The sequence below is a fragment of the Pseudozyma hubeiensis genome (assembly GCF_000403515.1).
Source record: "Pseudozyma hubeiensis SY62 DNA, scaffold: PHS28, whole genome shotgun sequence".
NCBI lineage: Eukaryota > Fungi > Basidiomycota > Ustilaginomycetes > Ustilaginales > Ustilaginaceae > Pseudozyma > Pseudozyma hubeiensis.
The window spans coordinates 146089-173599 of record NW_012133810.1 but is presented as its reverse complement, the minus strand read 5'-3'; the positions used below and the strand labels follow the sequence as shown (position 1 = coordinate 173599).

Below are 27511 nucleotides of genomic sequence, written 5' to 3'. Positions count from 1 at the left end.
CAGGCAGGCAGGCAAGGGAGGGCACTTTGATCAATTCCAAAAACCAGAATCAACAAAAAAGAAAGTGTTGGTTCGGAATCCTGAGAAGAAACGCTCACAAGCGCTCAAAAGGAGGCAAGTCGAGAAGCGTGACAGAGCCTTCTTTCGCCTCTTCCGAAGCTCGAGTAGGGACCGAACAATAGCCACTGAGCGGAACTACCGCACGCAGTCGACACGTTCTCAAGATGGCATCTGCGCCCCTCTTTCTGAAGCAAAGATACGCATGAGCCGCTGTCACAGCTATGACTAGCCTCGCTGCTAGCGTGAGCACATAAGCAACGCACAATAGCTGGAGGGCCACTTGTATCTTCCATCTCAAGGAATTGCAGCGAAAGAGAATCCATGGCATTGGGTCCAACTCGTCTGTCGCGCTCCAGATTCGAACTCAGCTTTGACCAACGAACTCACTCACGCTGGACAGTTGCTCGAGCAGGTTCGGTCCGGTTTTGGTTTATTAAGAACGCGAGACACTCACAAGAGAAAGTTCAGCAGGCGAGCCTAGAGTAGTCGTGATTTATGCGAGAGGGAGACACCTTGCAGATCGCTTTTGGCGAGGTGGACCCAAACAGACGCTTCCCTCCAGCTGTAGACGAGCGTGTCAGGGGGAAGAGATTCTCTTTACGCGAGATCTGAATCGACACGGTTCGCAGCATGAGCCGGTCGCGCTCGAAATGCTGGTGGTGTTCGATCGTGGTCAAGCACAATTCAATGAGACAAAATTCAAGGTATCGGCTCGCAAAGCGAACCGGATAGCCGACGTACAGTACGCACGGCCTCGAGGCGCGCAGTCGAGCCGTATGTTGCACACGCTGTACCAGCACATCCGAATTAGCGTTTTGACAGGCGGCCTCCCTGCTTCCCCGCATTCCTATCTTCTTCGTCCATCTCGACCGCTATCGTCGTTCGCTCTCTTCTGCCTCTGCCTGCCTGTTATAAAGCAATTAATCGTACAGACCTCGACAGCAGCGTTTGCCAACAGCTCGCAACCATGTCAGGCTGGTCACCGATCAACCCTCACCCACGCATCAGCGACACCGACGTCGCCAACTTCGACTATGCCGCGTACCCCTGGCAAGACATCAAAGTCGAGCTTCGCCCCGATGGCATCGCCATCCTCTACCTCGATCGACCCACCCAGTATAACACCTTCACCGGTGCCATGTCGTTTTCGCTCGTATTTGCGTTCGAACTGTTCGACGCGGACGATCGGGTAAAAGTGGCCATCATCACGGGTGGTGGTGGCAAGGTGTTCTGCGCCGGAGCGTATCTCGCCCAGGGATTTGGAGCGATCGCTGACCACGCGCAGGGCCACAGGGATGGTGGTGGCCAGGTGGGGCTGTCCATCCTGCGATGCCGAAAACCATCGATCGCTGCGATGAACGGAAATGCCATCGGGATCGGTGTGACGATGACGCTGAGCTGCGACTTCAGGTTGATCGCAGAGAACGCCAAAGTGGCAATCCCCTTCGTGCAGAGAGGTATCGCCATGGAGGCGTGCTCTTCCTACCTCCTGCCGAGGCTGATCGGAGTCACAAAGGCGATGGACATCATCCTGACCGGAGACGTACGTTCTCCCAAGGACGAAAGCTATGCGGCGCTGTGGACGCGTGCACCGCTACCCCAGGATCAGGTGTTGCCGGAATCGATCAAGTTGGCGGAAAAGCTGGCCAAGAACAGCAGCGTCAGCATGGCTCTCTGCAAAGCGCAGATCTGGAGACAGGTGGACTCGCCCGAGGATGCGCATCTGTTGGAAAGTCAGGGTATCTGGGAGACGTCCAGGTTGGATGGGCTGGAAGGAGCAAAGAGCTTTTTGGAGAAGAGACCGCCCGCGTTTCCGGGTAAGATGAGCGATCTGGAGAGGTTTGCGTTCTGGCCGTGGTGGAGACAGGCCGAGGTAGCGTCGTATCCGAGAGGTCCCGAGTCGATGCGTGCTGCTGCTCTTCGGAGCAAGTTGTAGCGAGACGGACGACTCCGCTTTCATGTTGTGGATATAGCTGCAATCGTGTCGATCAGATCGGCACGACATGCACACTCACACTCGCGCACACACGATCACTCCTCCATATCAGATACTAATACAACTATTTCACATGCTACAACCCACTAGTCCTCGATCAATTCGATGCCTCGAACCTAGCCTTGCTAGCAGCGAACAAGAGCTCCTGCTGCCTCTGCAACTCCTCCTCGCTCAAGCCGCTCTGTTCCATCCTGCTCGTCTTTCTCTCTCGATCCTTCTGCGCCGCCTTGTGTTCCGAGAGAACGCTTTTCGCCTCCTCGATGAATGCGGGAAAGCCGAGGTCGTCGAGCGCCTTGAGTACGTGTTCGGGTGCGATGGTCTTTTTTGAGTCGTTTTCGCAGACTTCGTTGGATTCGGACGAGAGGAGGTGGATGAACTCGACGCAGCATTCGATGAGCAGGTCGCGCGTGTCTTTGGAGCAGCTGACGTCTTTGGGGAGGATCTCGGAGATGAGCTTTTGGACGGTGGCTTTGGGGAGCGAAAGTTCGTCGTCCGGTGGAGCTGCGCCAGAGGCAAAGTGCTCGTCGTCCGACATTGTGTCGTGGTGGCCGATGGCGGGTGCCAGAGAAGAAGGAGTGGATGACAGCCCAAGTCGGAAATTTTTGGGTAGTAGAAATGTTAGAGCGCCTAGTCCTGCTTGTGAAAATTGGTACGAAAAATCGAGCCTGTTTGGAGAGCGCAGAAGCGCAGCCGCGAGAATTTGAGCACCCGCGTGTCGAGGGATGTGTGCGCAGAGGGTGTGAGCGGGATGGAGAAATGGGGGAGACGGAGGGATGAAGGGACGAAAATCCAAGTTTGCTTTTATTGCGTCGAAATTGTGCTGGTCGCTCTGTAGCATGGCCTCGGTTAGAACATTACGCGTGTCGTGGCTGTCTAGCTCAGCCAACCGCATCCTCGTAGGTGATTTGCTGCTGCTTGGAGGGCGCGTCGGTGTGGGTTTTCATGCGAGAGGCCCGCAAACAAAAGAGAACGACATCCAGCCCCAGATCTTCCGGCAAGAAAAGCGACACGGTCACATACCGAGGGAAGAAAAGATGGTTGCCGAAATAACTGCACAGACTGTGTACGCTTTCAACGAAGCTGCACTCCAACGTGCCATTAACGTTACGTCTCTCAGCGGATTGATTCCTGTGACAGACTCCTGTCCTGACGTTTCCTCATCAAACGCCATCGTAAGCCTCTGCTCAAGCAGCTGGAAGTGCTGGCAACTGAGTTGGAAGAAGTCGGCTCGTTGCTGCGGATTTGTCGAGTCGGGGAACAAGAGATCGGGTCATCGGGATTGAGTTGAATCAGCGATAGATATTTCTAAAATCGAGACAGGCTGGTTGGCTGTGGCTCCTCTGCAGGGTGAGCAGCGATGCCATCAAATGACTCGAAGGCTGCGCTGCGCCCACACTCTATTGCAGCTGCAAGCATGCGGGTGAAGGCCGACAACGCTTTTTTTCTCTTAGATTCTCTCTAAGTCAAGAAGAAAGTCGGCATCTCAACGAGCACTGCGCATTGACCGTCTACAGTCACATCCACCACCACCATCCTTCTCCTCTCTCAAGAATGTCGACCCTCACCTACAAGGACGCGCTCAACGAGCTCGACGATCGACGCATCAAGTCCATCAAGCCTCTTATCCCACCTCAGATCCTCGTCGAGGAATACCCTCTCTCGCTCGCCGCCGCACAGACCGTAGCTTCCGGTCGCAAGGCCACCGAAGAGATTGTCAAGCAGGAGGATGATCGTCTGCTCGTCGTAGTCGGACCCTGTTCGATCCATGATGTTCGATCCGGGCTCGAGTACGCACGCAAGTTGGCCGCTTACGCCAAGAGTGCCAAGGAGGATCTGCACATCGTGATGCGCGTGTACTTTGAAAAGCCACGCACAACAGTTGGCTGGAAAGGTCTGATTAACGATCCCAACCTCAACGGCTCCTTCCAGATCAACAAGGGACTTCGTCTCGCGCGAGGCTTCCTGCTCGAAGTCAACAACCTCGGACTCCCCGCCGGAACCGAGTTCCTCGACACCATCTCGCCGCAGTACACCGCCGACCTCATCTCCTGGGGAGCCATCGGTGCACGCACCACCGAGTCCCAAGTTCACCGCGAACTCTCCTCCGGCCTCTCGATGCCCATCGGCTTCAAGAACGGCACCGACGGCTCCATCTCCATCGCCGTCGACGCCATCAAAGCCGCCTCGTCCGAACACGTCTTCCTCTCCGTCACCAAACAGGGCATCTCGGCCATCGTCGAGACCAACGGCAACGACGCCTGCCACGTCATCCTGCGCGGCGCCAACACCGGTCCCAACTACTCGCCCGAAGACGTCGCCTCGGTCTCATCCAAACTCACCTCCTCCTCCCTACCGGCGAGGATCATGATCGACTGCTCGCACGGCAACTCGGAAAAGAAGCACGAGAACCAACTCCGCGTTGTCCAGTCTATTTCCCAACAACTCTCCTCTGGCTCTCCGGACTCGTGCAACATCTTCGGCGTCATGATCGAGTCGAACCTCGTACAGGGCAAACAGTCCATCCCCGCCGCTGGGCCTACCGCGCTCAAGTACGGTCAGAGCATCACAGACGCCTGCATCGACTGGGACAGCACCGTCCACGCCCTCGACATCCTCCGCGAGGGCGTGAGGAATCGAAGGGACAGCACCGAAGCCAAAAAGTTCTTCAAGGCGAGGTTGAGTAGGAGCAGCAGCAGCGAGGGCGTCAACGACCACTTTTTGAGGCAGAACGGCAGCGGCGGGTTCAACGACGATGCCCTCGCGACGTTGGGTAAGAAGTGATATCATACTCACTTTGGCAATTACCACTTTGTTCTTCTTGTTTGCATCGACTCGGTCTGTGAACGGTCTGAGTTTTCTGCAAAGGCTTTGATGGCTCGAAAAGGTCGACTCCCAACCGAATGCTCCGTCCTCAATCTCCTTGACCCTCATCCACACCTCCCAGAACGCATGTTTTCAACTCCATCCTCACCTCCCAGACCACAAACCCCCCTTCTTGCTCCCCTCCTTTCCCCTCCTCAGACCTGCTCTACGCTCCCTCCTTCCCTCCCCGCCTCCCATCGCTCCACACCCCACCTCACCCTATCCCTACACGCATCAATTCTCATCCTCACCTCTCCACCCACACGACCATCTCCGCAGCAAAACCCCACTTACACCTTGACCCTACATCCCGGGCACTCACCCCTCTTCCCCAACCACCTCCTCCCGCACTCTTCATGAAAAATATGTCCACACCGCGGCAGCACCACACACCTCTCCCCGACCCTATACTGGCCCAGACACACCCCGCACCTCTCCACCCGCACCCCTACACAGCTGAGCTTCTGCTTCACCTTGCCGTCGCGCGTTACGCGGCGCGAGTCGCATTCGACCACGGCGACCGAGAGCGAGGCGAGCTGCTCGGCGGTGGCGTTGGCCGGTTGGGCGGGGCCCAGGAACTCGGTGATGGCGGAGAGGGATTCGTAGTTCGACGAAGAGGGTTGGGTTTCCAGCGAGGCGACGAGGAGGTCAAAGTCTGTTAGGCCGAGAGAGGGCGCCCGTCGTGGGGCGGTGGAGGGCCCGGCGGAGGCTGGTACGGCAGCGGTCGAGGTTGAGGGACTTGTGTCGGACTCCAGAGGGGTGTCGTCAGCTGTGGGCGAGGCACTTCGCAATGCTTGCTCGACATCTTCCTGGCCGGCGTTCCCGTTCACAGACTCCGCTCCACCTCGCACACTAGCCGTGCTCGACAGTACTCCCCTTGCCCCCTCCACTGCCTGCGATCCATTCAGACTAACCCAATCCCTCCCCCTCGGCCTCACCGGCAAAGGCGGTGGAACCGGCAGCTCCCTCCTCCCTCCCCCCTCACCTTCTTCACTAATCCCCAATCCATGGTGCATCCTCAACGATGCCGGAAGACTCGGAAGCGGTCTCGCACCCGCACGCACACCCTCCGACACCTCATATCCCCTCACCCCCCTTCCATCCCTCCTCGCCGCTGCCGCCGCTTGCGCCGCCCGAATCGACTCCGACAACCCGTTCCCGCTCGCCGACCTTACAATCCGCTCCGGCGTCATCAACGGTGATTTCGACGGCAACGAAGGCGGTGTGGACCCACCAGGAACAGGTACCCGCCCAGTCAGCGTATCCATCGCCTGCGTGCGTGGTGATCGAGTATGAGTGTTCGTTGGCAATGACGCGGGCACCATGAGCCGGCTCGACGCTGTCGATTCCGGTCTTTCCCGCTGCTGAGCACTACCGTCATGCAAGGAAGCTGCCGACCACTCGGAAGCCGCCTGGTCGATCTCCCGAGCAAGCGCTTCCATCGAGTCCGACTGCGTCACACCGCCCGCACTGCTGTTCGTCCGATCCCCTGTCTCCGAGAGCCGCCAAGTGCTGTTGTCGGACCTCCTCGTCGGCAGTGTCGACGGCGGTGGTGGCGGAGGCGGCCGTCTTCGCGCAGCACCACCCTGCCCAACCTCGTCCTCGGCTTCAGCATTCGAGAAGCGCCTGAACACAGCCGCATCGGCACGCTCTTCCACCGCTCTCCACCCATCCGCTTCGGCCGCGTTGTTCCCCAAGCTCCGGTTCGACTCGGTGCGCCTGACCCCTCCTACCTCAGATGTGAGCCCTGAGCTCTGCTGCTTCGTCGGCGAGCCTGTCGATCTAGCTCCGTGTTGGTCTCGACTCGTCGACGGTGCCGCTTCGAACCGTGATATCATAGCCGAAACCTTCCCAACCGGTGCTCTACCCGCAGCTCTCTGAGGCTCCAACGGCGCAGGCAGCCTCTCCCGCTCTTCCGAAGGGATGTACGACAGCCAAGACGGCGCGACCCCGGGTCCTGCACTCGATGCGGACGGTGGGAAATGACGCGTCGCATCCGTGATCGCCGGCAGACGTCCCCGAGGCAGAGGAGCGGCCGAAGAGCGGGGGTTGACAAACGAAACTGGTCGATTGGCGCTTGATGAGGCCCTCGACAAGCCAGATGGTGGTGATGGCAGCGGGCCGCGCCCTCGAACGATCGCTCCTTGACGAGACAGACGATTGTTTGACGCTGAGGAAGGAGCAAAAGCCGCCTGTTCGGTGCTGCTCCCTCCTGGCTCTGAGCTGCTCTGCGCATCTGCTCCATCAACGTCTGGAGTCAGCTGCAAGCGCCCACCGAGCTCGGCACGCGTGATCGTGCTGGGAGGCAACATGGATGTCGAACGGCCCGTCTTTGCAAGGAGCCGTTCAAGGGCGGCGAGGGAATCTTGCCTTGTTTTCGTGGATGCGCTGAGCTGTGCGATTTGCAGCAGCGCTTCATCGCGTGCCTTCTGCTCGGGCAGTCTGGATGCGGAACGCGTCGCTTTCGCCTCATCAACGTCGGGCAGTCTGCTCGCCGATGGAAGGCTGGTGACGCTCGGGTGCCCGCCTGAGGCTGGTGCGCGAGATGCATGAGTCGACGCGTCATCATCCCTGTCTGGCAGGGGAATCTTCGGGACTGTCGGCACCACACTCGTCGAGGCTGGACCCTCAGTGAGAGACGGCAAGCTCCTCTCCGACAGCCGGCGGAACCCGCTCGAAGCTTGTCGATCTTCCACTCGACTCGTCGTCGACGCGGAAGACTTTTGGGCATTCGCTTGCGGGTCATAAAGCTGGCTTGCAGCACCCGACATCAGAGGTTGGCCGAACAAGTCCTTGAGTCGATCCCTGAGATCGTTGCGTCCGATCTGCCCGTAGTGCAATGGCTGCAGGAGCGGATCGAACGAGGTGCGTCTCGTGCCGACTTGCACAGGGTCCACGAGACCGGGTACATTCGGCTCTGTTTTGCGTTGCAGCATCGTTCTATCTTGCGTTGTAGGTGAGGATGGCGGTAATGGCTTTGCGAACCCAATTGGTTCCTCAACATCCGAGACATCTCGACTGCTTGAAGTGTCTTCTTCGAATTCACCTGCCCGCTGTTCTGTTTCTCGATCAGCGACCGGCGCAACGACGCGTTCAGGCAGCTTGCCCTGCGCTTTGAGGCTCAGGCTGCGGGTTGGACCGTGAGAGGGCAGCTTTTGCTGATCGCTAGTCCGTGGCGTGGAGACGCTAGCCCCGGCCGGTCGCTCTGCGATGTTCTGAACAGGGTCCGCCGCTACGTCTGCGGTCTCTGAGACCCCTTCCTTCGATGCGTCATCAGCGATGGTCAAGTTGGGTGCCGATGAGGTAGTGCGGACATGTGCAGACTTGTGCGCGTTGGCGAAAGAATCCCTTGGCGCAGTTTCAGCCGCACTGGCGTCGTAGAAGGCACGATGCTGCTCATCGTCTTCGTCGCTGGAAGAATACTGATCGAGCGCATCGTCCGTGTCCGTGGATTCCGAAGAGGAATCCGAGTAGGCAGCACCGCCGCGCGACCGGCCAAGAACCAAGGGAGGGGGCGCCTTGGGCAAAGTTGAGTCCATCGATGCGAGATTGGCCGGATCAGGCACTTTGCGAGCGATTCCGGAGTGCCTTGGATGGGCAGAGGCTCGTTGACTGAATGCTCCAGGCATAGCTGCATCTTCTTCTTCGTCGCTATCGGAAACGGGTGGCTCCTGGAGAGCTTGCAATCTTGCCGCTGCCTCTTCCTCCCTCTTGCGCAACGCGTCGAAAGCAGCTGACTCTGCCAGCCACTGCTCTATCGACGAGTCAGATTCTGCGCCATCATCATCGCCAGACTCGTGCCCGCTCGACGCACCATCTTCTGTGTCGTCAGTCCGGTCCGCTGCTGGTCCTGCTGCAACCATAGCTGACTGTAAGACGCTTGCCTCATCCTCGCTCGAAGCCCTACCGTGGGAAGCAGGAGGAGGCGCAGAGATGACGTACAGCGTATCTTCGGGTCGTCGACTGAGAGGGAGACTCGAATCGCTGTCGTGGCCACGAACAGCCTGTCCCTGGATGAGACGCCGTCCGGCGAGGCTGCTCAGGGAGGCACGACCGTTGATGCCGGTACGGTTGTTGCCTTGGTTGCGCTGAAGAGTCTGACGAGCAGCAGATGTCGGAGTGTCGGAGTTGGTCTTTCGATGGCCGACAGGATTATTGCGAGCGATGGACGACGCAGAACGAGCAGCGACGTCTTGCGCGGCCCGACCAGATGTCACGCCTGATATGGGTCTCGAAGGAGCAGACATTGGCGGTAGGCCTAGACGGGTCTCGTTGGCAAGCACGAGCCTGCCGGTAGTGTCGGCTTGGGGAGCGCCTGCAGCTGGGACAGAAGGCTGTGCCTCCGGCCCCGGCAGACTCAATGCGGCTTGATCTGCAGAGGCCGCAACCGATGGAATCCCCTCGCTGGCCGCCGGAACTGGCTCGCTGCCGAGAGGTTCTACAACGTGGGCTGGACTAGCCTCTTGGTTTCGCGGCACTGCCAGGGCGGTATTGGGCGGCGGCTGTTGAGGGCTACTTTCGGCTTCTGCAACATGCGACGCAGAAAGTGTCTCGTCTTGGGCCACATTTGCCGGCTGTGCGAGCGAATCTCCGCTGGTGATCGCAAGGTAGGGTTCATGCTCTGCAGCAGAGTGCGTCGGGGTATGGACAGCCGCCAAGGCGTCCTCTTGCACCACCATTGGGCTGGATTGTAGCGCCCGTTCGACGCTTCCCACCGCTGGTAGTGTGGCTGTAGCTTGCGCAGAGCTCTCCGCCGCTTCAGCGCTCGCGACCATTTGTTCCTCCACCGGCGCTTCTCTCAGCGCCGCAGCGCGTTCTCTTGCAACACGACGCTGTTGCTCGCGCAGTACTCGGACGTCAAAGCTGAGACCGCTGCGAATGTCTGCCTCCCACGCCCGGCGCTCTTCGGTCAGCTCGATGCTTTCGTCGTCGCTCGCGGACGCCGAACTTGGCGTCGATGCTCGGCTCTCGGGCCTGCTGTCGGTCGCTGCGGTTTGTTGGACCTCGATTTCACCCTCGGAGGGATGCATCTGAGGCGGCAGATCTTCTGCAGCAGACACAGCGTCATCTTCGTCATCGCTGACGAAGGCGGGCGGTGGGCTGTCAGGGATGCGAGCATGCGGCTGTGGACCGATGAGTTGCGCATCGTTGGCTAGTTGATCGTGTGTCGGTGGACGTGGCGGTGATGGAGGCCGCGGCGCTCCCTCAGGAAACGGTGGCGGAAGATCGTCTGGATCTGCCTCGGTGATGTCGTTCCAGACATTCTGGCGATGTAGTGATGTTTGGGCTACTGGATTCGATCCTGGTATATGTGTCTGTGTAGAGTCGGCAGATGTTGTCGCGGTTGGAGCCGTGTCAAAGGCGTTGTGAGAGCGATGTTGGATGGAAGGCGCACTCTCAGTGCGAGGACGAGGCAGGCGGGTATCAATTGGTTGTTGGAGAGGTGCAGTCGAAATGACCACCTCGAGCTGAGAAGGATCTGCATCATTTTGTGAGAGTGCGCTTTCGGGACGACTTGGACCGCTAGCTCTAGAAGCAGGCCTGCTGCCCGGGTCATCTCTCGCAGCAGATGAGGGCCGGCGTCTACGAGTGCGTGCTACGACTGTCTGCGTGGTGGACGCCGGTGGTGGCTGGGATGTCGAGGCCAATGTCGGCGTCTGTCCACCGCTGTACGCCCTTCGCATACCCATATGCTGCCCCGAGGTCGGAACAAGCAAGCCTGTGCTGACATGAGCGTCATCTAGCGTAGTCTGATAGCGGCGATTCGAATCGAGGAGGTTGGAGGAAGACGCCATAGCATTGCGACCGGCGCTAGACGAAAGTGCGTGCTGAGATATGCCTGCCAATGCTGCGGCAGCCGCTTGTGCGTTTTGTGCTTTCCTCTGACGGATCTTTTGTTTCTTCTCCTTTGCCTGTTTCCTCAAGAGATTGTCGGGAGCGGTGAGTGTGACCCTGCCGAAATGCGACTCGAGATTTGTGAGATAGGGTGCATCTGCAGCATCGACTGTCCTCGTTGGCATAGCGGGAGCTGCTGAGGCGGAAGCAGCATGCACGTCGGTGGACCTAGGAAGGAGCGAGCCGGAAGAGTGGGCATGACCGGCAAGGTTGTACATGCGAGACCGGCTGCCAGATGCAGCGGCTGGTGTACGATCGGTCCTTCTTGATGTCGGCGGCATAGTGGCAGGGTATCATGCCGCGACAGGGGCGATGTTTGGCTCGGACCGGTTCACTGCCAGGGAAGTGCTACTGGTGGTGGTTCAGGGAGACATGGCAGAATGGCGTCGCGCTTTGGTCGGTGCGATGTGCTCAACGAAGTTGCTAGGAGAGAAAGATGAGATGAGATGATGGAGCGAACGATAGCCGGAATGTGACTTTAAACCGAACACAAGACGGCGTGCATATGTCACTTTGGGTGGAGGCCGAAGAGTGATTTTGGCTGGTTCGAGCGTTGACAGCCAAAATGAAACAAATATTTCCGATTTGGCTTGGCGCCCAAAACACAGGCTATTCTCGCTACATGCTGTGCCGCATGCCTCGTCATCCTTCACTCGAGCCGGCTCAGACTTCATCGTGCTCATTCGATTGGCCACAAAGACATCTCGATCATACGGCTCGAGGCTCTGCATCCTGGGTAATGACGCTTTGGTTCGAGTACAAGTACAAATACAAAACATGGATCTGGTGTAGCCTTACGATGTCGCCTTGACAGCAGCAGCAGCAGGTTTTGGTGCTGCAGCCTTTTCGTTCGACTCTGCTGCTTTCGTCGACGTGGTCCCAGCCGCTGACGCTTTCGCAGCGCGCTCTTTGGCCGACTCGAGCGACTCGACATAGGTGCTGGGGAACCAACCGATCCTTCCGTCTCTGGTCCTACCTCTCCACCACGCGCTCTCGGCGCCCGTCTGCGGGTCGTGCTTGCTGAGCACGGCTACGATGTCGTTCGGCTGCAGACTCAGCTCCAACGGGTCTGCCGCAGGGTAGGCGTACAGAGCGCGCACGAAGCTGAGCTTGCTCGGATCGATGGCTTCTCCGTTAGCCTCGCCGTTTGCCGAGATCATACCACCACCTTGCTGTCCTGGCAGCATGCCGAGCTGGCCTGGGTTTTGACCTTGCTGCTCGAGACGCTGTCGTTCTGCCTCCTGCTTTGCGGTGATGAAACGCACGAGCTTGCCCATGAGGTACGGAAGACCGATGACCGCCATGAAGAAGACGATGAGCGGACGCTTGCTGGGGCGAGCCGCCTTGTTGCCCGGTTGAGCGTTGGCACCGTGCGCGGCAAATTCTTTGAATTCGCGAGCATCCAGCTCGACCGCGGGTGCCTTGCCGACCAATCGCAGTCCCAAGTTCTTGAGGTAGCGAGCGAGCGCAAAGATGCTAAGCACCTGACCGAGGTAGTTGCGCAGACTCGCAAACTGATCCGCCACGCCGACCATGGCAAAGAAGCTGCTGTGCGTCGCCATGAAGGTACTCTCGAGCATCTGAGCAAATCCTCCGAATGCGCCGACGATGCTGCTGATGAGTTCAAACGTAGCTTGCGTGCCTGACTCCATGCGTTGGGTCAACGAGACATCGCCCGGCTGACCTGGCATCCCTGGCATACCACCCATGCCCATGCCCATTCCCATGCCCATTCCATACCCTCCGTAGCCTCCATATCCGCCGCCGTACCCTCCGTAGCTGCCGTAGCCACCGTATCCGCCATAACCCATACCACCCATGCTGCTCATCCCACCGTATCTAGAGTAAGGTGAGCCATACGATGTGCCATATGTCGAGCCCATACCGCCGTAGGTGGAGCCGAGACCGCCAACGGTGGAGCGATAGGGAGAGTTGTACGCAGAAGCGCCGTACGCGCCTGTACCCGCGGCTGTGGAGCTGAGCGTGGATGGACGGTCAGGCAGTGCCGGTGCGGCGGATGTGGTTGTGAGCGCTGACGAAGAGGCAGCAGACGGTGCTGTAGACATGCTGGATGACGAGAGATCGGCGCCTGCACCCGCTCCTGCACGCTCCCAAGGTTTCGGCGGCGATGGCATGAGGAGTGTGTGTTCGACGATTAGAGGGTCTCTAGATAGCGGTCAGGAGGGTATATGAAGGATGTATCGATGAGTGTGGATAGGCGGATGGAAGCGAGAGGCAAGACGCCGGGTATGTCAAAGGCAATTGAGTAGTATCCTCTGTCTGTTGGTGGCTTGTCCTGGATTGATCGATGGAGACAGGATGGAGACGTAGATGGAGATGGAGGTGGAGACGAAAAGACGAGTGTGGGGAATGCTGCAGTGTGTCACGGGCTCAGCAGCTCACTCACTCAACGTTTCACTGCTCTGTGTGGCAGCACAGCGCGATCTCTCGTTCCTCTCTGACTTTTTCAACCGGTTATGCCAAGCGAGCTCCAACCCGGAGCTGCCGATTTCTTGAAAGTGTTAGAGTCCTTAATTCACAACCGCAGCGCGAAATTTCGGGTGATCCGGCCGGAATGAAAGACACACGCCAACGCCCGCACAGGCACCGATTGAGGATTGCGGACCCTTTGCTGTCGACCACACCAACACCATCCTAAATCTATCCAACATCGAGGCCAGGCTCTTTCGGGGTGCGAGAATACGGAACGGCTCGTCGCGCCACCAAGATCCCCGCTCGCCTTCGCTCAGTCGTCCCTGTCGATCCTAAGGATGAGCCTGCGTGGCTGAAAGGGTTCCAAGCACGACGATCTCGCTACCACGCAGCATCGAGCTCGTAGCTTCTCAGACAAGTGTAGGCCTGCCAAGGCTTCATTGCCATCCTCCACATACAGCTCGCCCGTCATGAGCAGTCTCAACGGTGCCTCGTCCACCAGCACCAGCATTCTCTCCGAGCGCCAGAAGGACGAGCTGCACAAATCCATCCTCGACTACTTCAAAACCAACAACCTCCACGACTCCTACGCCACCCTCCTGCGCGAAGCCAACCAGGAAGGCTTTGTTCCCGATCCACGCGCCAAATATGCCGGTCTCCTCGAGAAGAAATGGACTTCCGTCATCCGACTCCAGAAAAAGATCATGGAGATGGAATCTCGGATCACGCAGCTCACCGAAGAACTCTCCGCTGCACCTTCCGCCAAACGATCAGCTTCCCTCTCCGATTGGTTGCCTTCCACATCATCCGCCCGACACAACATGCAGGGACATCGCCTTCCCGTGGTCAAAGTCACCTTCCACCCCGTATTCAGTCAGATCGCCAGTGCGTCCGAAGACACCACTGTGAAACTCTGGGACTGGGAAACCGGTGATTTCGAACGAACCCTCAAGGGACACACCAAAGCAGTGCAAGACGTCGACTTTGATTCCAAAGGCAACTACGTCGTTTCCTGCTCCAGCGACCTCTCCATCAAAGTGTGGGATGCCAACAACGACTACAAGAACACAAAGACGTTGCACGGTCACGATCACAGCGTCTCCAGCGTCAGATTCCTACCGGGCGATGATTACCTGGTATCCGCGAGTCGAGATAAGACGATCAAAGTGTGGGAGTTTGCCACTGGGTTCTGCACACGGACATTGCACGGACACGGAGAATGGGTGAGGTCGGCGATACCCAGCGATGACGGCAAGCTGTTGGTGAGTTGTTCCACGGACCAGACTGCCCGCGTATGGGACTTGGCGACGGGCGAGACGAAACAAGAGCTGCGAGGTCACGAACATGTCGTGGAAGCAGCCATCTTTGCTCCTGTCTCCAGCTACGTTGCCATCCGACAACTAGCAGGTCTCACCACTCCCGCAACAAAGGACACCACAGCGAACGCACCCGGTGCATTCGTAGCAACAGGATCTCGAGACAAATCCATCCGAATATGGGATTCCTCTTCAGGGCAGTGTCTCAAGACGCTTGTGGGGCACGATAATTGGGTGAGGGGGTTGGCGTTCTCACCGAACGGGAAACACCTCTTGTCGGTATCCGACGATAAGACGATGCGAATATGGGAGTTGACGTCGGGTCGGTGTACGAGGACGATCGAAGCGCATCAGCATTTTGCGACGAGCATCGCATGGGGTAAGGCTAAGATCGAAGCACCTATCCCGCCAGCTCAGGATGGAGAGGTGGAGAAGAAACAGCCAGAGGCGAGGACCGTCAACGTCGTGGCGACGAGTAGCGTTGATTTGAGCGTCAAGATCTGGACACCGTAGAGAGAGAGAGAACACCTTGATACCCCTCCTGTCATTCCTTTTATCGTGTGTGTGTGGACGGTCCGCTCCGGACGCAAACACCATGTCACTCTCTTAATAAAAAGCTTTATAAAGCATGTTTGATTCGTCTTGTGTCGACAAAAGCTTCGTGAGCCAATGATGAGGGAGTGGGAAGCGAACATTCGTCACGGTGTGTGTTTTTTGATGTCACTTTCTGATTTTCTTCGCGTCCGTGACAAGGACACCATGTCGCAATCGCACTCGTCCAAGTCGTCAATCTGAACTACCCTCGCAAGTCCTCACTCTTCCTCATGTCGACTTGCTAGCTTGTCGGCTCGCTTGCGTAACAACGCATTCGACATTCTCACACGCTTTGCACTACAAATTGTGCCGCACAGTCCATCTTCAGCGTTTGAATGGTATAAAAAGAGCATCGTATTTCAGGACCGCTTTGTACTGGCGTCAAGACATCTCCAAGGCGACAGCAGAGGCGGCGTCCGTCAAGCAATTCTAAGCGGACTTGCCCTTGACAAAAGTGTTGACGACATCAGCAAAGTGCTTGCCCTGGCTCTTGGAGATCGTGAGGTCAATGTCGATAGGCTGACGGCTACCGTCACCGGCGGCAATGGTACCGGCACCGTAAGCGCTCGCACCGTGGATCTGCTCCAGGTTGGTCTGGTTGGCGAACTCGCGGTAACCCAGAGGAACGTAGTTGACACCCTGGTGGACGAAGAAGGGGATGGTGGTGAGGTGGGTGGTCTCGTTACCACCGTGCTGAGAAGCGGTCGAAGTGAAGGTAGCACCGAACTTGCCGATCAGAGCGCCCGACGCCCAGAGACCACCGGTCTTGTCGAAGAAGGCCGAGACCTGAGCGGGTGCACGACCGTATCGCGTAGGGAAACCGAAGATGAATCCATCGTACTCGGCGAGCTTCTCAGGGGTGATCTCAGGGAGAGAAGAGATGGGTGCCTTGTTGGCGTGCATCTTGGCCAGGACTTCCTCGGACAGCGTCTCGGGGATCTGGTACAGGTCGACCTGGGCACCAGTGGACTTGGCACCCTCTACGACGTGGTCGGCCAGCTTGGCAACGTGACCGTAGAGCGAGAAGACGATGACGGCGATCTTGGACATTTTGACGGGAGCAGCAGGAGCGGCGGTGTTGGTGGTGTTCGACGACTTGGAAGAGGCTTTGGACTTGGTGGAAAGGTTGGAGAACTTTCGCAGCAACGAAGACATGGATGCGAGGCTGTCAAAGAGTGGTTTAGGGAGACAATCGGAGAGTAGAAGTGCACGGGGCAGGAGGGTTTATATATAGCTCAACCCTTCCTCCTACTCGGGGAGCAAGTCACACACGCTGCTATCGGGGCTATCCGAAGTGCAAATCTCCGTTCTTGTCTTCTTCTTTGTCTTTGCTCTGATGTGCTGGCCAAAGGGACGTTCGGGTTGAAGCACTGTCCAAACGCGACCGACCATACGGTTAGCGACTGAGACCAAGATCAACACCTTTCCTCCTGTGCTGCATGACAGGGCGCAAATTCCGAGTCCGTGCATCGACAACAATCAAAAATGTCAAAAGAATTCCTCCTGAAATGAAGTCGGTCTCAGGCAGCACACCAGTTACGGAGATACGCTACGGAGCTAAGGTACCCTAAATTCGGCCCTACCGAAAACAGAGAAAAGTGTGGAATTCGTGGAACGCCTTTGCTCGAATTTTCCAAGGTTACAGTGTATGTACGGACAGCGAGCCCGATGCGCTGGGTAAGCTCTGGTCTCGAGGGATCGGAAACCTTTAGCCTGATGTTTCACTGATGCATGAGCGTCGTTGGTGGTTGCGAGCTTCAGGCTCATCCTCAAGTCTCTATGGCGAGATCGTGCAGCGCACCGATATGCCCCGAGTGACAAGCCGCCGTCGTCTTGTTGCTGGCCATCGACAGTGACAGCACACAATAGACTCACACAACCAGACAAAGCGCATTGACGATCATGCATTCAAACACGTGACAATGTAACGCCGTACAGAACGCCAATGTGAGGACACAGAGCGACAGCAACCCGACCGTCGCTCGTTTTTGACAAGAACCCTTGCGTGTGCCAATCAAGCATCAACATCCTGCTGTCCAGAGTACTCGGGCAAGATCTTGCAAGCCTTCTCCCAATCCAAACTGCCGTCGCACAGCTGTCGGATCACGTCGATCACCTGATCGATCGCGCCGATCCTCTGAGCCGTCGAGTCGCGTTCTCGCAGCGTCATGGTACCCTTGCTCAGACTGGCAAAGTCGAGCGTGCAGGCGAAGGGGGTGCCCAGCTCGTCGTTCCGCGCGTAGCGTCGTCCGATGCTGGCGTTCGAGTCGTCGACACGCGATGCGACGCCGGCGGAACGGAGCTTGCGGCTCACCTGCTTGACCAGCGGCGCCAGCTTCTCGTTGGAGCTGATGGGCACGATCAATGCCTTGATGGGCGCGACCAGGGGTGGCAAGCTGAGAACGCCGCGATCCTGATCCTCGGCACGCGTCCAGAAGCTGTGCTCCAGCAGAGAGTAGAAGATTCGTCCGATACCGAACGACGGCTCGATGACGTTCGGCGTAAACTCGCGCACCGTCTCTCGAATCGTCTTCATCTCAACCGTCACCACGTCCGTCGTCAACTCGAACGTCTGCCCGGTGCAGACACTCAGTGGTGCCGATCCGTTCTTGAGCTTGCTTTGCAGCTCCTCGAGCTGCTTCTGGTTCATCTCGAGGATCGCCTCCTCGACCAACTTGGCGTCCTTCTTGAACTTGGGTCCGATGTTCTTCTTGACAATAGTCGGCACCCACGCATCGTACACCTTGGGCTCCTTGTGCGCCTTCTGCACCACCAGATCCTTCTTGGTGCGCTTGCTGTGCACCGTCAGATCGTACGCGCTGCGATCGGCACATCCGACACATTCAATCCAGCCGTACGACGTGTGGATCTCGGCATCCCAGCAGTCGCTGGCGTAGTGCGCCATCTCGTTGCTCATGTGCTGTCGGAATCGAAGGCGCGTAGCGTCGATGCCGATCTTGACGAGGAAGAGGTAGATGCGTCCGATGAAGTAGCCAAGCGTCTGGTTGTCGATGATGCCGGCGGATACGGCCTCGCCGATGGTCTTGATGGTGATGTCGGTTTTTCCGGACTCCTGGACGTCCTTGGCGAGCAGGGGGACCTTGATGTCCTTGACCTCGTCGAAGCGTTCGTGGTTCTTGTCTTCCGGGTCGACAAAGTGCTCGATCTCGGCCATGGTGAACTCGCGCACGCGCAACAGACCGGCACGCGGGCTGATCTCGTTACGGAACGACTTGCCGATCTGCGCACTGGCAAAGGGGACGCGACCGTTGTTGAACTCTAGGAGACGCTGGAAGTTGACAAAGTGGCCCTGAGCCGTTTCGGGACGCAGGTAGCCTTTGACCTGTCCCGTAGGGCCGATGGAAGACTCGAACATGAGGTTGAACTCGATAGGTTCCGACACCTCGTTGCCAGACTCGGGCGAGCGAATCTCGTACTTTCGAATGAGCTCGCCGAGCTGTTTCCCGTCAAAGTTGTCGATCTGAGCAAGCGTCGAAGTGTACTCTTCCACAAGTGCATCGTCGAGCTTGACCGCCGAAGACTTGACCTTCTTCTTCTTGCTCTTCTTTTCGTCGCCACCAGCTGCTTCGGCGGGAACGGCGACCGTCTCGCCGGCTTCCTTGGCGCGCGCCTGCTTGTCACCTTCGAGACGAGCTTCGAGCACACCCTCTACGAGGTGGTCAGCACGGAAGATCTCGCCGTTCTTGGTGTCCTTGCACATCCAGTCGGCAAACTTGTCCACGTGTCCGGAAGTTTTGAGCACGTCCGCCAGCGTCATGATGGTGGTGTCGAGCTCGAGCATCTCCTCCTCGATGATGAAATGGTTACGCCACTGGTTGATGATGTTGGCCTGGAGAGCGGCACCGGTAGGGCCGTAGTCGTACAGACCGCCGACACCACCGTAGATCTCGAAAGCCTGGATGTAGAAGAATCGTTTCGTCATGAGACCCTCGAGCTGGCCACGAGAGAAGGGGTGCGCATCGCGCTTGACCTCTGGACGATTCGAGACCGCGGAGGGGGCCGGAGCATCCGGTGTGACACCGGGCACGACGTTGGACATGGTGCGCAACGACAAGGTGAAGCTGGTCTGTGAGGGCTGCGGAAGCGGGGTGGAAGATCGAAGCGCTGCCGAAACGTGTCTTGACAGGGAAGGCAGTACGGACCGAGTCGCAAAGAGCATATACTGCACAGCGCTGTTTCTAAGCAGGATGTGCGTGTGCTTTGATGTAGGCCCTGAAAGTAAGCAGCAATGGTGTTGGTCGAAGCTGAACCGAAGCAGTGGTGTTGGAACGAGCGAGACCTGTCAGACGAGCGAGCGAGCGAGTGAGCTCCTTGCAGAAAAAAGAACGATGCGCTTCTCTTTCGCTCAGGAAGAAATGCAATGCCACGCAGCGGCTGCCCAAATGACTCGCTGCCATAAGTACCGATGTAACATTTGTCAAAAATTTTCTTTTTTTCTGTTTGTCATCCAAGTCTGACAAATATGTAGAATTCATTGCGAGGGTCCATCGAGTGGACAGTGCGCAATTGCATGCACAGCGTGCATCTTTTAGAGATTTCATGTGTCAAGGCAATGGTAAATTTTCGACACAGACAGCTCGAGCCAAAATTCGAGACACCGAGGCAGAGGAGTTCGAAAAATCGCGACCGAAAATTTGAAAATTGGACCCCTGTTCGATCCAATTGACTGGCACGAAGCTGCAGAGCTCTCTGCATGGTGGCTCAAGCGCGGCTCAGAAAAAGTCAAAGAAAAAAAATCGAAATTTCATTTTCGACTTTTTCAGATTGGCTAGGCCCGAGCGTCGAAAATTTCGAGGCAGCAGTCGGCGGCCAACAGCGTTCAACTCCAAAAAAGTGGCCCGTGACAAGAGAGCAGGGGCCAGATATTGAACCTTCGTGAAATTTTGCCAATTGTCTCACCTGCTGCCGGCTTTGATTATTTGCTCAGCCAAGAAAGGCCGACCAAAAAAAAAAAAAGAGGAGAAGCTAGGGTGAAGCTAGGGTCGAGTGCATACAGGGCAGGGTGCGCATTGTTTTTCTGGAGAGAAAAGAGGCTCGCACTGTTTGACTTGGACCAAAAAAAAATGTGGTTGCAGCTCCAGTCAACGGGCCCAGCCTTGGCCCATTCTGGCCCAATGGATGCGGTGGTGATACGGCTTAGCAGCTGGGCTGCCTCCCCTTGCCACTCCTCCTCGAGTCCACCTCGTCCTCACGACATCTTCCTACGTCTCTGAGCTACCATCATCTCACTTTCCTACGTTCCGACGGTCATCGAGTCGCTCTTCCTGACGCACAGGACGTGATTGCATCGCCTTCCGCCTCAGAACGGAGCATTTTGCGGCGATTAGAAATAGCGGAGGCAGTCTGCATTACCGCACCGGTGGAAGCGTCCTTTCGTCTTCATTACAGAGCAGTCCAGCCCGTCTTTGCCTCGACAGCATAGCATCCAACACCATGTTCAGCTGGTAAAGCCTGCCGCAGCACACCGTCCGTCACCTGTTCGCACTGGTTGCGACCCTTTCATAGCCGCTTTCCCGCAGCTCCACGCAGCATCGACTGGCATTCTGTGCAGCCCCTCTACCACTTCTCATATACTCCCCAACAGAGCCGAGTAGCCACCACCTCGAAGCACGATAGCCATCATGAGTAGGGCACCGCCACTCTCGCATTCCTACTCGTCGCCCAAGCTCGGCGCGGCAGCCATGTACAGCACCAGTTCTCCCTCTGGCTCGCCTCGGCCTTACTTTGCTCAGCACTTGCCCGGCACCATGTCCCCCTACCGTGACGCTTCCGCCCGCTACACGAATCTAGGAAGTCCCAGGATAAGCTCGCTCAGTCGGGATGCCACCGCCGCGCTCAAAGGCAGCAACTACCCCACCTCTTCTTCCCGCCCCACGTCGCCAGCACCCGGGTCCCGTTCGCCGTCTCCAAGCAGCGACAGCGGTGATTCCCGTTCCTCTTCCTCATCGCGTGGGAATCCCGGACACGGCGACGATGCACAGCATGCAGAGCGTCCTCTGCTCACTCGAGGCGACTCGTCATTTCGCAGAGACATCGGTCCATCGCATCGCGAGTCCTACAACGACGACCCTCCCGCACAAAACGCCGGTTCCCCCAGCGCTGCCAAACGTGCTAATCACTTGCAACCAATAGACACCAAAGGTGAGTTCCAAATCGCTTTTTTGACTCTTGCTTGAGTCCGCTCCTGCCCTTGTTCCGATCGACATCGATGCTGCCGTCCAACCTCGACACCACGCCCACTTTTTTTCGACACACATCGCCCGATTCAGTATGCTGCATTCGTCGTAGACACCATCTGGCCAGCCCGTGCTCCACGTTCCATTCTGTCGTGCCCTTTCCGAGCCTGTAGTCATGCCCTTCGCTTTCTACGGGTCGAAGAGGCCCCTGATCTCCGTCCCAGCTGGCTTTTGGCTGGAAATGTGCTCACTGTTTGCAAGCGCGCAGAACCTGGCCCGCCCATGACGCAGCACGCGGATCCAGGCTACGGTGTGCACATGCGCGGCCTGGTACCGCTTCCTGCGATGGACAGCTCGTGATCATTGCATCTGTATCATCACGTCCAGGCGATGCATACGCCAGATTATGCTCTTGGCGCGGCAAGTCTTTGGCGGACCTCTTCATTGATCGGCAGACCCAAGCTCGTATTGACTTTGGTTGCATCGAGCTCGGTAGCGGAAGCATTGCAAAATGCTGGATCGAGACTCGCAGCTAGAGCCATCGACAGCGTCGCTCCCGGCCCTGCACTAGCCCTCATAGGGCTTCAGTTGACGCAGGGCCTGCTCGGGATAAAGATGGATTCTTGTGTGCAGCATCGGTTCCAGCAATTCGTGCCGGGGCTCGTCTTTGCTTAGACGCCGATCGCCGTCATATTGGCCATCAGAGACGTTTGATCTGTTGCAGTCAAACTCAGCGACGGATAGCGGGTCACTGCGTCTATGTCTCTTTGGTTTCCGAGTCTTGGTTCGTCAAATGCATGACCAGTGAAAGCTGCCATCAGGGTCTCGCGCTCGGTTGTCAGTCTAGCGGCTGTCTGCATTCGGACACGCTCTGCTAACTTGCACGGTGGATAGCCGGACGAGGATACTCATTGTGTGGAGCCAGAGTGTCTCTCCGCCGATCCGTTGACACCATCGAGCCTCCTTCGCCAGGCTGGGCAGCATGGTCGAATGCTCCGCTCAGGTCAAAGCCAGGGATACACTGTGTTCCTGGACGTTTCTTGTGACGGAATTGAAAGCTCAACGTGACGTCCCGGGCAAGCGAGGCGAGGCGAGGCGGAGGAGAGAGGTGGGCGAGACAGTGTGGGTTTGCTCTGCGGTGTGCTGCCTTGTGCTGTGCAGTGCTGTGCTGTACAGTGCTGTGCATTTGCTGTTCTGTGCCCTGCCTTGCTGTTTGCGCGGCGCGGTGGCCTCCGCCAGATTAATTTCCCGCGCCTTTTTCCAGTTATTATAAGACTGGCCTCGCTCGCTAAGATCGCCAGAGCAGTTGCTGCTGCACAGTGACCGCGTTCGCCGCCTGTCTGTCCCTCTAAATTCGTCTCGCCCTCTTTTTCCGAGCCTCCGTGGCCTGCACGATTTTGAGCTCAGCGGGCTGGCTCGCGGCTCTGGCTCTCACGCCGTGTTGATACATTTCCGCGCTCGCGAGTCTGCAGCCCTTAAGCTGCCAGCTAGCGAGCCTGCTAGCCAGCCAGCCACAACTCAGTCGCCCCTGTCTGCTTCCTCAGCTGTCAGACCTGATTCCAGCTGCAGCAGCGAGCTTCTTTTCCGTCATCGAGCCCGCTTCACCAGAGCAGGCGGAGCGCAGTGACAAGCTGTGTCTGCTGCGGAGCTGCGTTTCTTCTTCCCAGCCGTCTGCCGCCCTTTCCCGCTCTCAAGCATTTCCTTCCACCCTGGCACATTGGCTTTCTTCGCGCTCTCTGCCCTCTCGCACCTCTGTCCGCCTGACGGGCTGGACTGCCCAGAGATTCTCTGTTTGGCCCGTTTGCTCCACTCGCGAAGGGCGGCCATCGGTTCGTTTTGGCCCCCCTCTCAGCCCTTTCCCCTCTCTCTGCATTTCGAGCCTCTCAGTTTCCCGCACCGACCACCCGCGACTGCACTTCTTTGCCTGCCGTCCTTCCTGTCGTTCGCAACGTCAACAACGTTCCAGCTCCACTCCGTCATCCGCCCACCTCATCATCGCGCTCCACCCTACATTTCGGTCATACTGCACCGATCTTGCTAGCAAACCGACCAACTTCTCTCAGCAATACACTAGCTGGAAAGGGGAAGGGCTGGAAACCACCGTGGAGCGCCGATCGAACTCCTCCAACTTGACTCGACCTGGTCTCTGCATCTCTGCGCTCTTGATAGCCTTCGACTCGCCCCATCCATCACACCCAGCCAGACGTGCACATTCCACAACCACACCACTGTCGCGTCCAGTCCCTCATCGACCCGTCGCACGGAACAAGGGCAAACATGGCGGCCTCACCCGAACTTATCAGCTTCACCAACAGCTTGCTCAATACTGACAACATGCTCTCACCTCTCCACAACACCTTTGCTGCCGCAGATGCCGCTGCACGCAGGGCGTCTGGTGGCGAACCTTTAAGCGCGAGTTCGCCACGCATCGGCGAAGCCTACGTCAACAGTCCCAAGCGCGATCCACTTCGAGACGGATACCGTGCCACACCTCCCTCATCAGCGTGGAGGCATTCCGGCTCTTACACCGGCCGCGATGGCTCGCCATGGTACAACGACGCGCGCTCGTCACCTTTTGCATCTTCAGCCGCCCGCGACTATGCTACGCTCGAACTCGAGTCGAGTCTTGGCGCACCGACGCATCCTACCGGCGATCCATCTCTCCACTACGGAGATACCAGCAACGCCGACAGCGTTGTGGCTCTGCTCCACGCCGCCGCCGCCGCCAACGAAGCCAGCAAGCAAACCGATCGCTCCAACGAGAACCGCTTCCCATCTCCCAGCGCGTTCTATCAGCAAGGCATCCCCACGTACGGCATTCCACCGTACTCGGCTGCCTATCGCTCCAACTCGTCTGGTCTTGGCGGGTTCACCAACTCGCCCAACCTCGGCTTTGCACGCCCCTATCGTGGCATCGACGGATCTCTGGATGGCGCCTCTCCCTACGCTCAGGCGACGGTGCAGCCATCGGCGACTGCCACCGCAGGCGCAGACGAAGACCACAAGATCCACGTCAAGACCGAGCCAGATACACACGATTCCGTCGCCCAGCAGCAGCAGCAGCAATCACAACAAACGCCACAGCTCCAAGACCAGCAAGCAGCAGCACCCAAGAAAGGGCGAGGTCGAGGACGCAAGAAGAGCAGCGTCAAGCAAGAGGATGTAGCACCCGCCGTTTCAGCAGCAAATGGCCCTTCCGCCCTCGACAGTGTCGTATCGGCCGCGCTCGCAGCGTCGGAAGCGCCGGCCAGCTACGCTGGGCCCGCCTTTTCGCAGTACGGCTACCCCGACTACAGTGCCACCGGCATGCCCGGTGCTGCCTTCTCCGCCAACCCGCTCGTCCCCTTGGCTGCCCAGGTAGCTGGCTCCATCGCTCCTGCTCCAACAGCCGTCCCTGTGACCGCACCACTCGATAATGCGTCTAGCTCGGCGGTGACCGCCACTGCGACACCGTTAGCGCCCGCTGCTGCTACTTCGGCCACCTCGCCTACCTCGCCGGGCGCAAGCAAGGGCAAGACTGAAAGCGATGCGGGAGGTCCCAAGCTGCACGAGTGCGAGACGTGCGGCAAGTCGTTCAGCCGCAGATCCGATCTGGCGCGTCACCGGCGCATCCACACGGGCGAGCGTCCCTACCCTTGCGACTACCCAGGATGCGGCAAGAGCTTCATCCAGCGATCGGCGCTGACGGTGCATTCGCGCGTCCACTCGGGCGAACGTCCACACAAGTGTGAATTCGAAGGATGCGACAAGAGCTTCTCGGACAGCAGTTCGCTTGCGCGACACCGCCGCACTCACACGGGTCGCCGTCCGTACGTCTGCGACTTCCCCAAGTGCGGCAAGATGTTCACGCGACGCACGACGCTCAACCGTCACTCGCGTTGCCATCAGCCTGGTTACGTCAAACCCAAGAGCCGCGGCAAGGGTCGCGGCAAGGGCAAAAAGTCGGCCAACAAGGATGGCAGTTCTGCCGCCAACGACGATGAGGATGACGACGATGAGGACGACGATGAGGATGACGACGATGACGACGATGATGACAGCGAGGACGAGGACGACGAGGAAGATTCTGAGGTCGAGTCTGGATCCGGTTCCGAGCCGGCCGAATCCGTCACGCCGCCCGAGACATCGGCTCAGGTGGCCAAGGGTGCCAAGCGCGCCGCGCCTGGACGCGGGCTTAAGAACTCGACGGCCAAGAAGGCCAACACAGGCAACGGCGCTGGCGTGGTGAACCGCATGAACCGCTCAGCCAGCGATGCCGAGGCTGCCATGACGTTGGCGCAGGCGGCACTGCAGGCGCAGTTCAACCCGTACTACGCCGACCAGATCAACGGCGGGGCTGCAGCAGGTGCGAACCAGGTGGGTGCTGCCGCCAGCATGCCTTGGGCCGGTTCGTCCAGCTTCGCCGCCTATCCGATGTCGGCGCAGGACGGCACCGCAGCACTTCTCGCTGCCAGCAACCATGCCGGCTTCTCACCTGGGATGGGCAGCAACGACTCGAATGAAGCGATGGAGGCGGCGGCCGCTGTGCTGGGTGGCTTTGCCAACTCACCTGCGCCGACCGCTGTCACCGCGCCAGCAAACGGGCAGGACTCTGCGCAGTCGCTCTCGGAAGCACAGCTGCTGCTGGATGCGGCGATGAGTCCCGTGTCGAGCCACGCGACGATCCCTGGTCTAGGAGGGGCCGCCGCCGCATCCAAAGATGCGAATGCGAGCCCAACGCGAGGACGGGGTCGTGGTCGTCCTCGTGGATCTCGCGGTGGCGCTCGAGGAGGTCGTGCCGTCAATGCTCCGAGCAACCTCGCCAACGAGACGAGCGCAGCAGACGTTTTGCAGACTTCGCCTGACGAGACGCCCTCCACCGAGGCATCCTCTTGAGGTGTCACTCGCTCTTTCACCTTTGTCCCTCTTTTTGTGCTCTGCCTTGCCTTTCCTTTCTGAGTCAAGCGCAGGAACACCGAATGTATTTGTACCCTCTTTCTCTCTTTTAATCTCTTTCAAGCCTTCCTCTGCTCGACGCAATGTTGCCCGTTGGTTCCGTTGTTGTCAGCGCCTTGTTCTGAGATGTCCGACTTATATGGCAAAGGGCTCATTGTCATTGAGATCCAATCCCGAGTCCTGTGACGTTTGTGTATCGATGAGGCCTGCAAGGAACCTTTGCGGTGGCATGACGCGGGGCCAGGTGGGAAATTTCAGTCGCACGGTTAAGACGCGAACGCGAGAAGGCAGCGGCGGCTGTTGGCGCTCTCAGAGCTGTCCCGAGCGCGACTTTGTCTCTAAAGAAATTCCCTTGAAGCTGGACGCCTTTCTCTCACTCTACAGTAGTCCTTCCGTCATTACCACCACACTCGGCGTGTAGCTTTCCCTCTTCCATCACCTTCCACAATGTCATCATCATCATCATCATCATCAACATCGCAATATGAACGTTTTCTCGCGGAAGACGTGCTCTACCACAAAGCATCTACGCCGATATCCGAGATGCCATCCTGCACAGACATGTTTGACAGGTGGGCGTCTTGCTTTGCCCTCGGACCGCAACTCAAAGCGGTGTACAGGTACGGCGGGGTCCAGGATTGCAAGGAAAAGATGGACGACTTCAAGCATTGTCTGACGATGAAGGGGATGACACAGGAGGAGAAGTACGAGGAGTGGATCACCAGGAAGGCCGAGAGGACGGCGGAGAAGAGGTTGGGGAAGGGGAGTGCGGAGAACGTCTGGGTGTTGAGGAGGGACCCGAATGAAGAGGTGAGATCGAAGGGGGACGTGAGCGGCACGATCGTCTGATACATCGAAATTACGGCCAACACAATACATGGATCCAACCGCCGAAGCTGCAAACATACGCACCTGTCGAGGCTTCTCCCAATGTGAGCACTCAAAACGGCTCCTTCGCAACGACCTGCGAAAGAGTCCTGCATCGGATGCGATACACCTACCATTGTGTCTTTATAGCTCACCGTTTCTTCCCCTCTCTTTTGTTCCTTCACGCCTTCACGGTGTGCAATTGGATGAACAGAGTCGGCAAGAAGAACGGGTCTCGATTTCTCCTCCGCCGCCAAAGGACGTGGGTATACTGATTTGCCTATGACAGATCCATCCCTTATCCTGCTCGACCTTCCCATCGCACAGTGCTGTTTGACAGCACTACCAACCTCTGG

General features: G+C 58.0%; 12 protein-coding genes across 12 annotated transcripts; 6 read left to right on the top strand and 6 right to left on the bottom strand.

The window, feature by feature from the left end:
* Positions 1-1027: 1027 nt before the first annotated feature.
* PHSY_002809 (enoyl-CoA hydratase/isomerase) lies at positions 1028-1996 on the top strand (the record flags this gene model as incomplete). The annotated part of the gene is made up of 1 exon (XM_012333431.1): positions 1028-1996. The coding sequence occupies one exon, from the start codon at positions 1028-1030 to the stop codon at positions 1994-1996; it is 969 nt and encodes a 322-aa protein (XP_012188821.1).
* Positions 1997-2153: 157 nt separating this feature from the next.
* On the bottom strand, positions 2154-2591 carry PHSY_002808 (nuclear transcription factor; the record flags this gene model as incomplete). Its single annotated transcript, XM_012333430.1, has 1 exon — positions 2154-2591. One exon carries the CDS (start codon positions 2589-2591, stop codon positions 2154-2156), a length of 438 nt encoding a protein of 145 aa, XP_012188820.1.
* Positions 2592-2892: 301 nt separating this feature from the next.
* Positions 2893-3339, top strand: PHSY_002807 (multidrug resistance-associated ABC transporter; the record flags this gene model as incomplete). The annotated part of the gene is made up of 1 exon (XM_012333429.1): positions 2893-3339. The coding sequence occupies one exon, from the start codon at positions 2893-2895 to the stop codon at positions 3337-3339; it is 447 nt and encodes a 148-aa protein (XP_012188819.1).
* Positions 3340-3607: 268 nt separating this feature from the next.
* PHSY_002806 (phospho-2-dehydro-3-deoxyheptonate aldolase) lies at positions 3608-4837 on the top strand (the record flags this gene model as incomplete). The annotated part of the gene is made up of 1 exon (XM_012333428.1): positions 3608-4837. The coding sequence occupies one exon, from the start codon at positions 3608-3610 to the stop codon at positions 4835-4837; it is 1230 nt and encodes a 409-aa protein (XP_012188818.1).
* A 371-nt stretch (positions 4838-5208) lies between these two features.
* Positions 5209-11094, bottom strand: PHSY_002805 (hypothetical protein; the record flags this gene model as incomplete). Its single annotated transcript, XM_012333427.1, has 1 exon — positions 5209-11094. The coding sequence occupies one exon, from the start codon at positions 11092-11094 to the stop codon at positions 5209-5211; it is 5886 nt and encodes a 1961-aa protein (XP_012188817.1).
* Positions 11095-11607: 513 nt separating this feature from the next.
* PHSY_002804 (hypothetical protein) lies at positions 11608-12879 on the bottom strand (the record flags this gene model as incomplete). The annotated part of the gene is made up of 1 exon (XM_012333426.1): positions 11608-12879. The coding sequence occupies one exon, from the start codon at positions 12877-12879 to the stop codon at positions 11608-11610; it is 1272 nt and encodes a 423-aa protein (XP_012188816.1).
* An 837-nt stretch (positions 12880-13716) lies between these two features.
* On the top strand, positions 13717-15075 carry PHSY_002803 (vegetative incompatibility protein; the record flags this gene model as incomplete). The annotated part of the gene is made up of 1 exon (XM_012333425.1): positions 13717-15075. The coding sequence occupies one exon, from the start codon at positions 13717-13719 to the stop codon at positions 15073-15075; it is 1359 nt and encodes a 452-aa protein (XP_012188815.1).
* Positions 15076-15585: 510 nt separating this feature from the next.
* Positions 15586-16311, bottom strand: PHSY_002802 (protoplast secreted protein 2 precursor; the record flags this gene model as incomplete). Its single annotated transcript, XM_012333424.1, has 1 exon — positions 15586-16311. One exon carries the CDS (start codon positions 16309-16311, stop codon positions 15586-15588), a length of 726 nt encoding a protein of 241 aa, XP_012188814.1.
* An 859-nt stretch (positions 16312-17170) lies between these two features.
* On the bottom strand, positions 17171-19336 carry PHSY_002801 (glycyl-tRNA synthetase; the record flags this gene model as incomplete). The annotated part of the gene is made up of 1 exon (XM_012333423.1): positions 17171-19336. One exon carries the CDS (start codon positions 19334-19336, stop codon positions 17171-17173), a length of 2166 nt encoding a protein of 721 aa, XP_012188813.1.
* Positions 19337-20858: 1522 nt separating this feature from the next.
* PHSY_002800 (eukaryotic translation initiation factor) lies at positions 20859-21889 on the top strand (the record flags this gene model as incomplete). The annotated part of the gene is made up of 2 exons (XM_012333422.1): positions 20859-21318; positions 21741-21889. 2 exons carry the CDS (start codon positions 20859-20861, stop codon positions 21887-21889), a joined length of 609 nt encoding a protein of 202 aa, XP_012188812.1.
* Positions 21890-23630: 1741 nt separating this feature from the next.
* Positions 23631-26228, top strand: PHSY_002799 (hypothetical protein; the record flags this gene model as incomplete). Its single annotated transcript, XM_012333421.1, has 1 exon — positions 23631-26228. The coding sequence occupies one exon, from the start codon at positions 23631-23633 to the stop codon at positions 26226-26228; it is 2598 nt and encodes an 865-aa protein (XP_012188811.1).
* A 572-nt stretch (positions 26229-26800) lies between these two features.
* On the bottom strand, positions 26801-27142 carry PHSY_002798 (putative tubulin tyrosine ligase; the record flags this gene model as incomplete). The annotated part of the gene is made up of 1 exon (XM_012333420.1): positions 26801-27142. The coding sequence occupies one exon, from the start codon at positions 27140-27142 to the stop codon at positions 26801-26803; it is 342 nt and encodes a 113-aa protein (XP_012188810.1).
* Between the last annotated feature and the right edge of the window lie 369 nt (positions 27143-27511).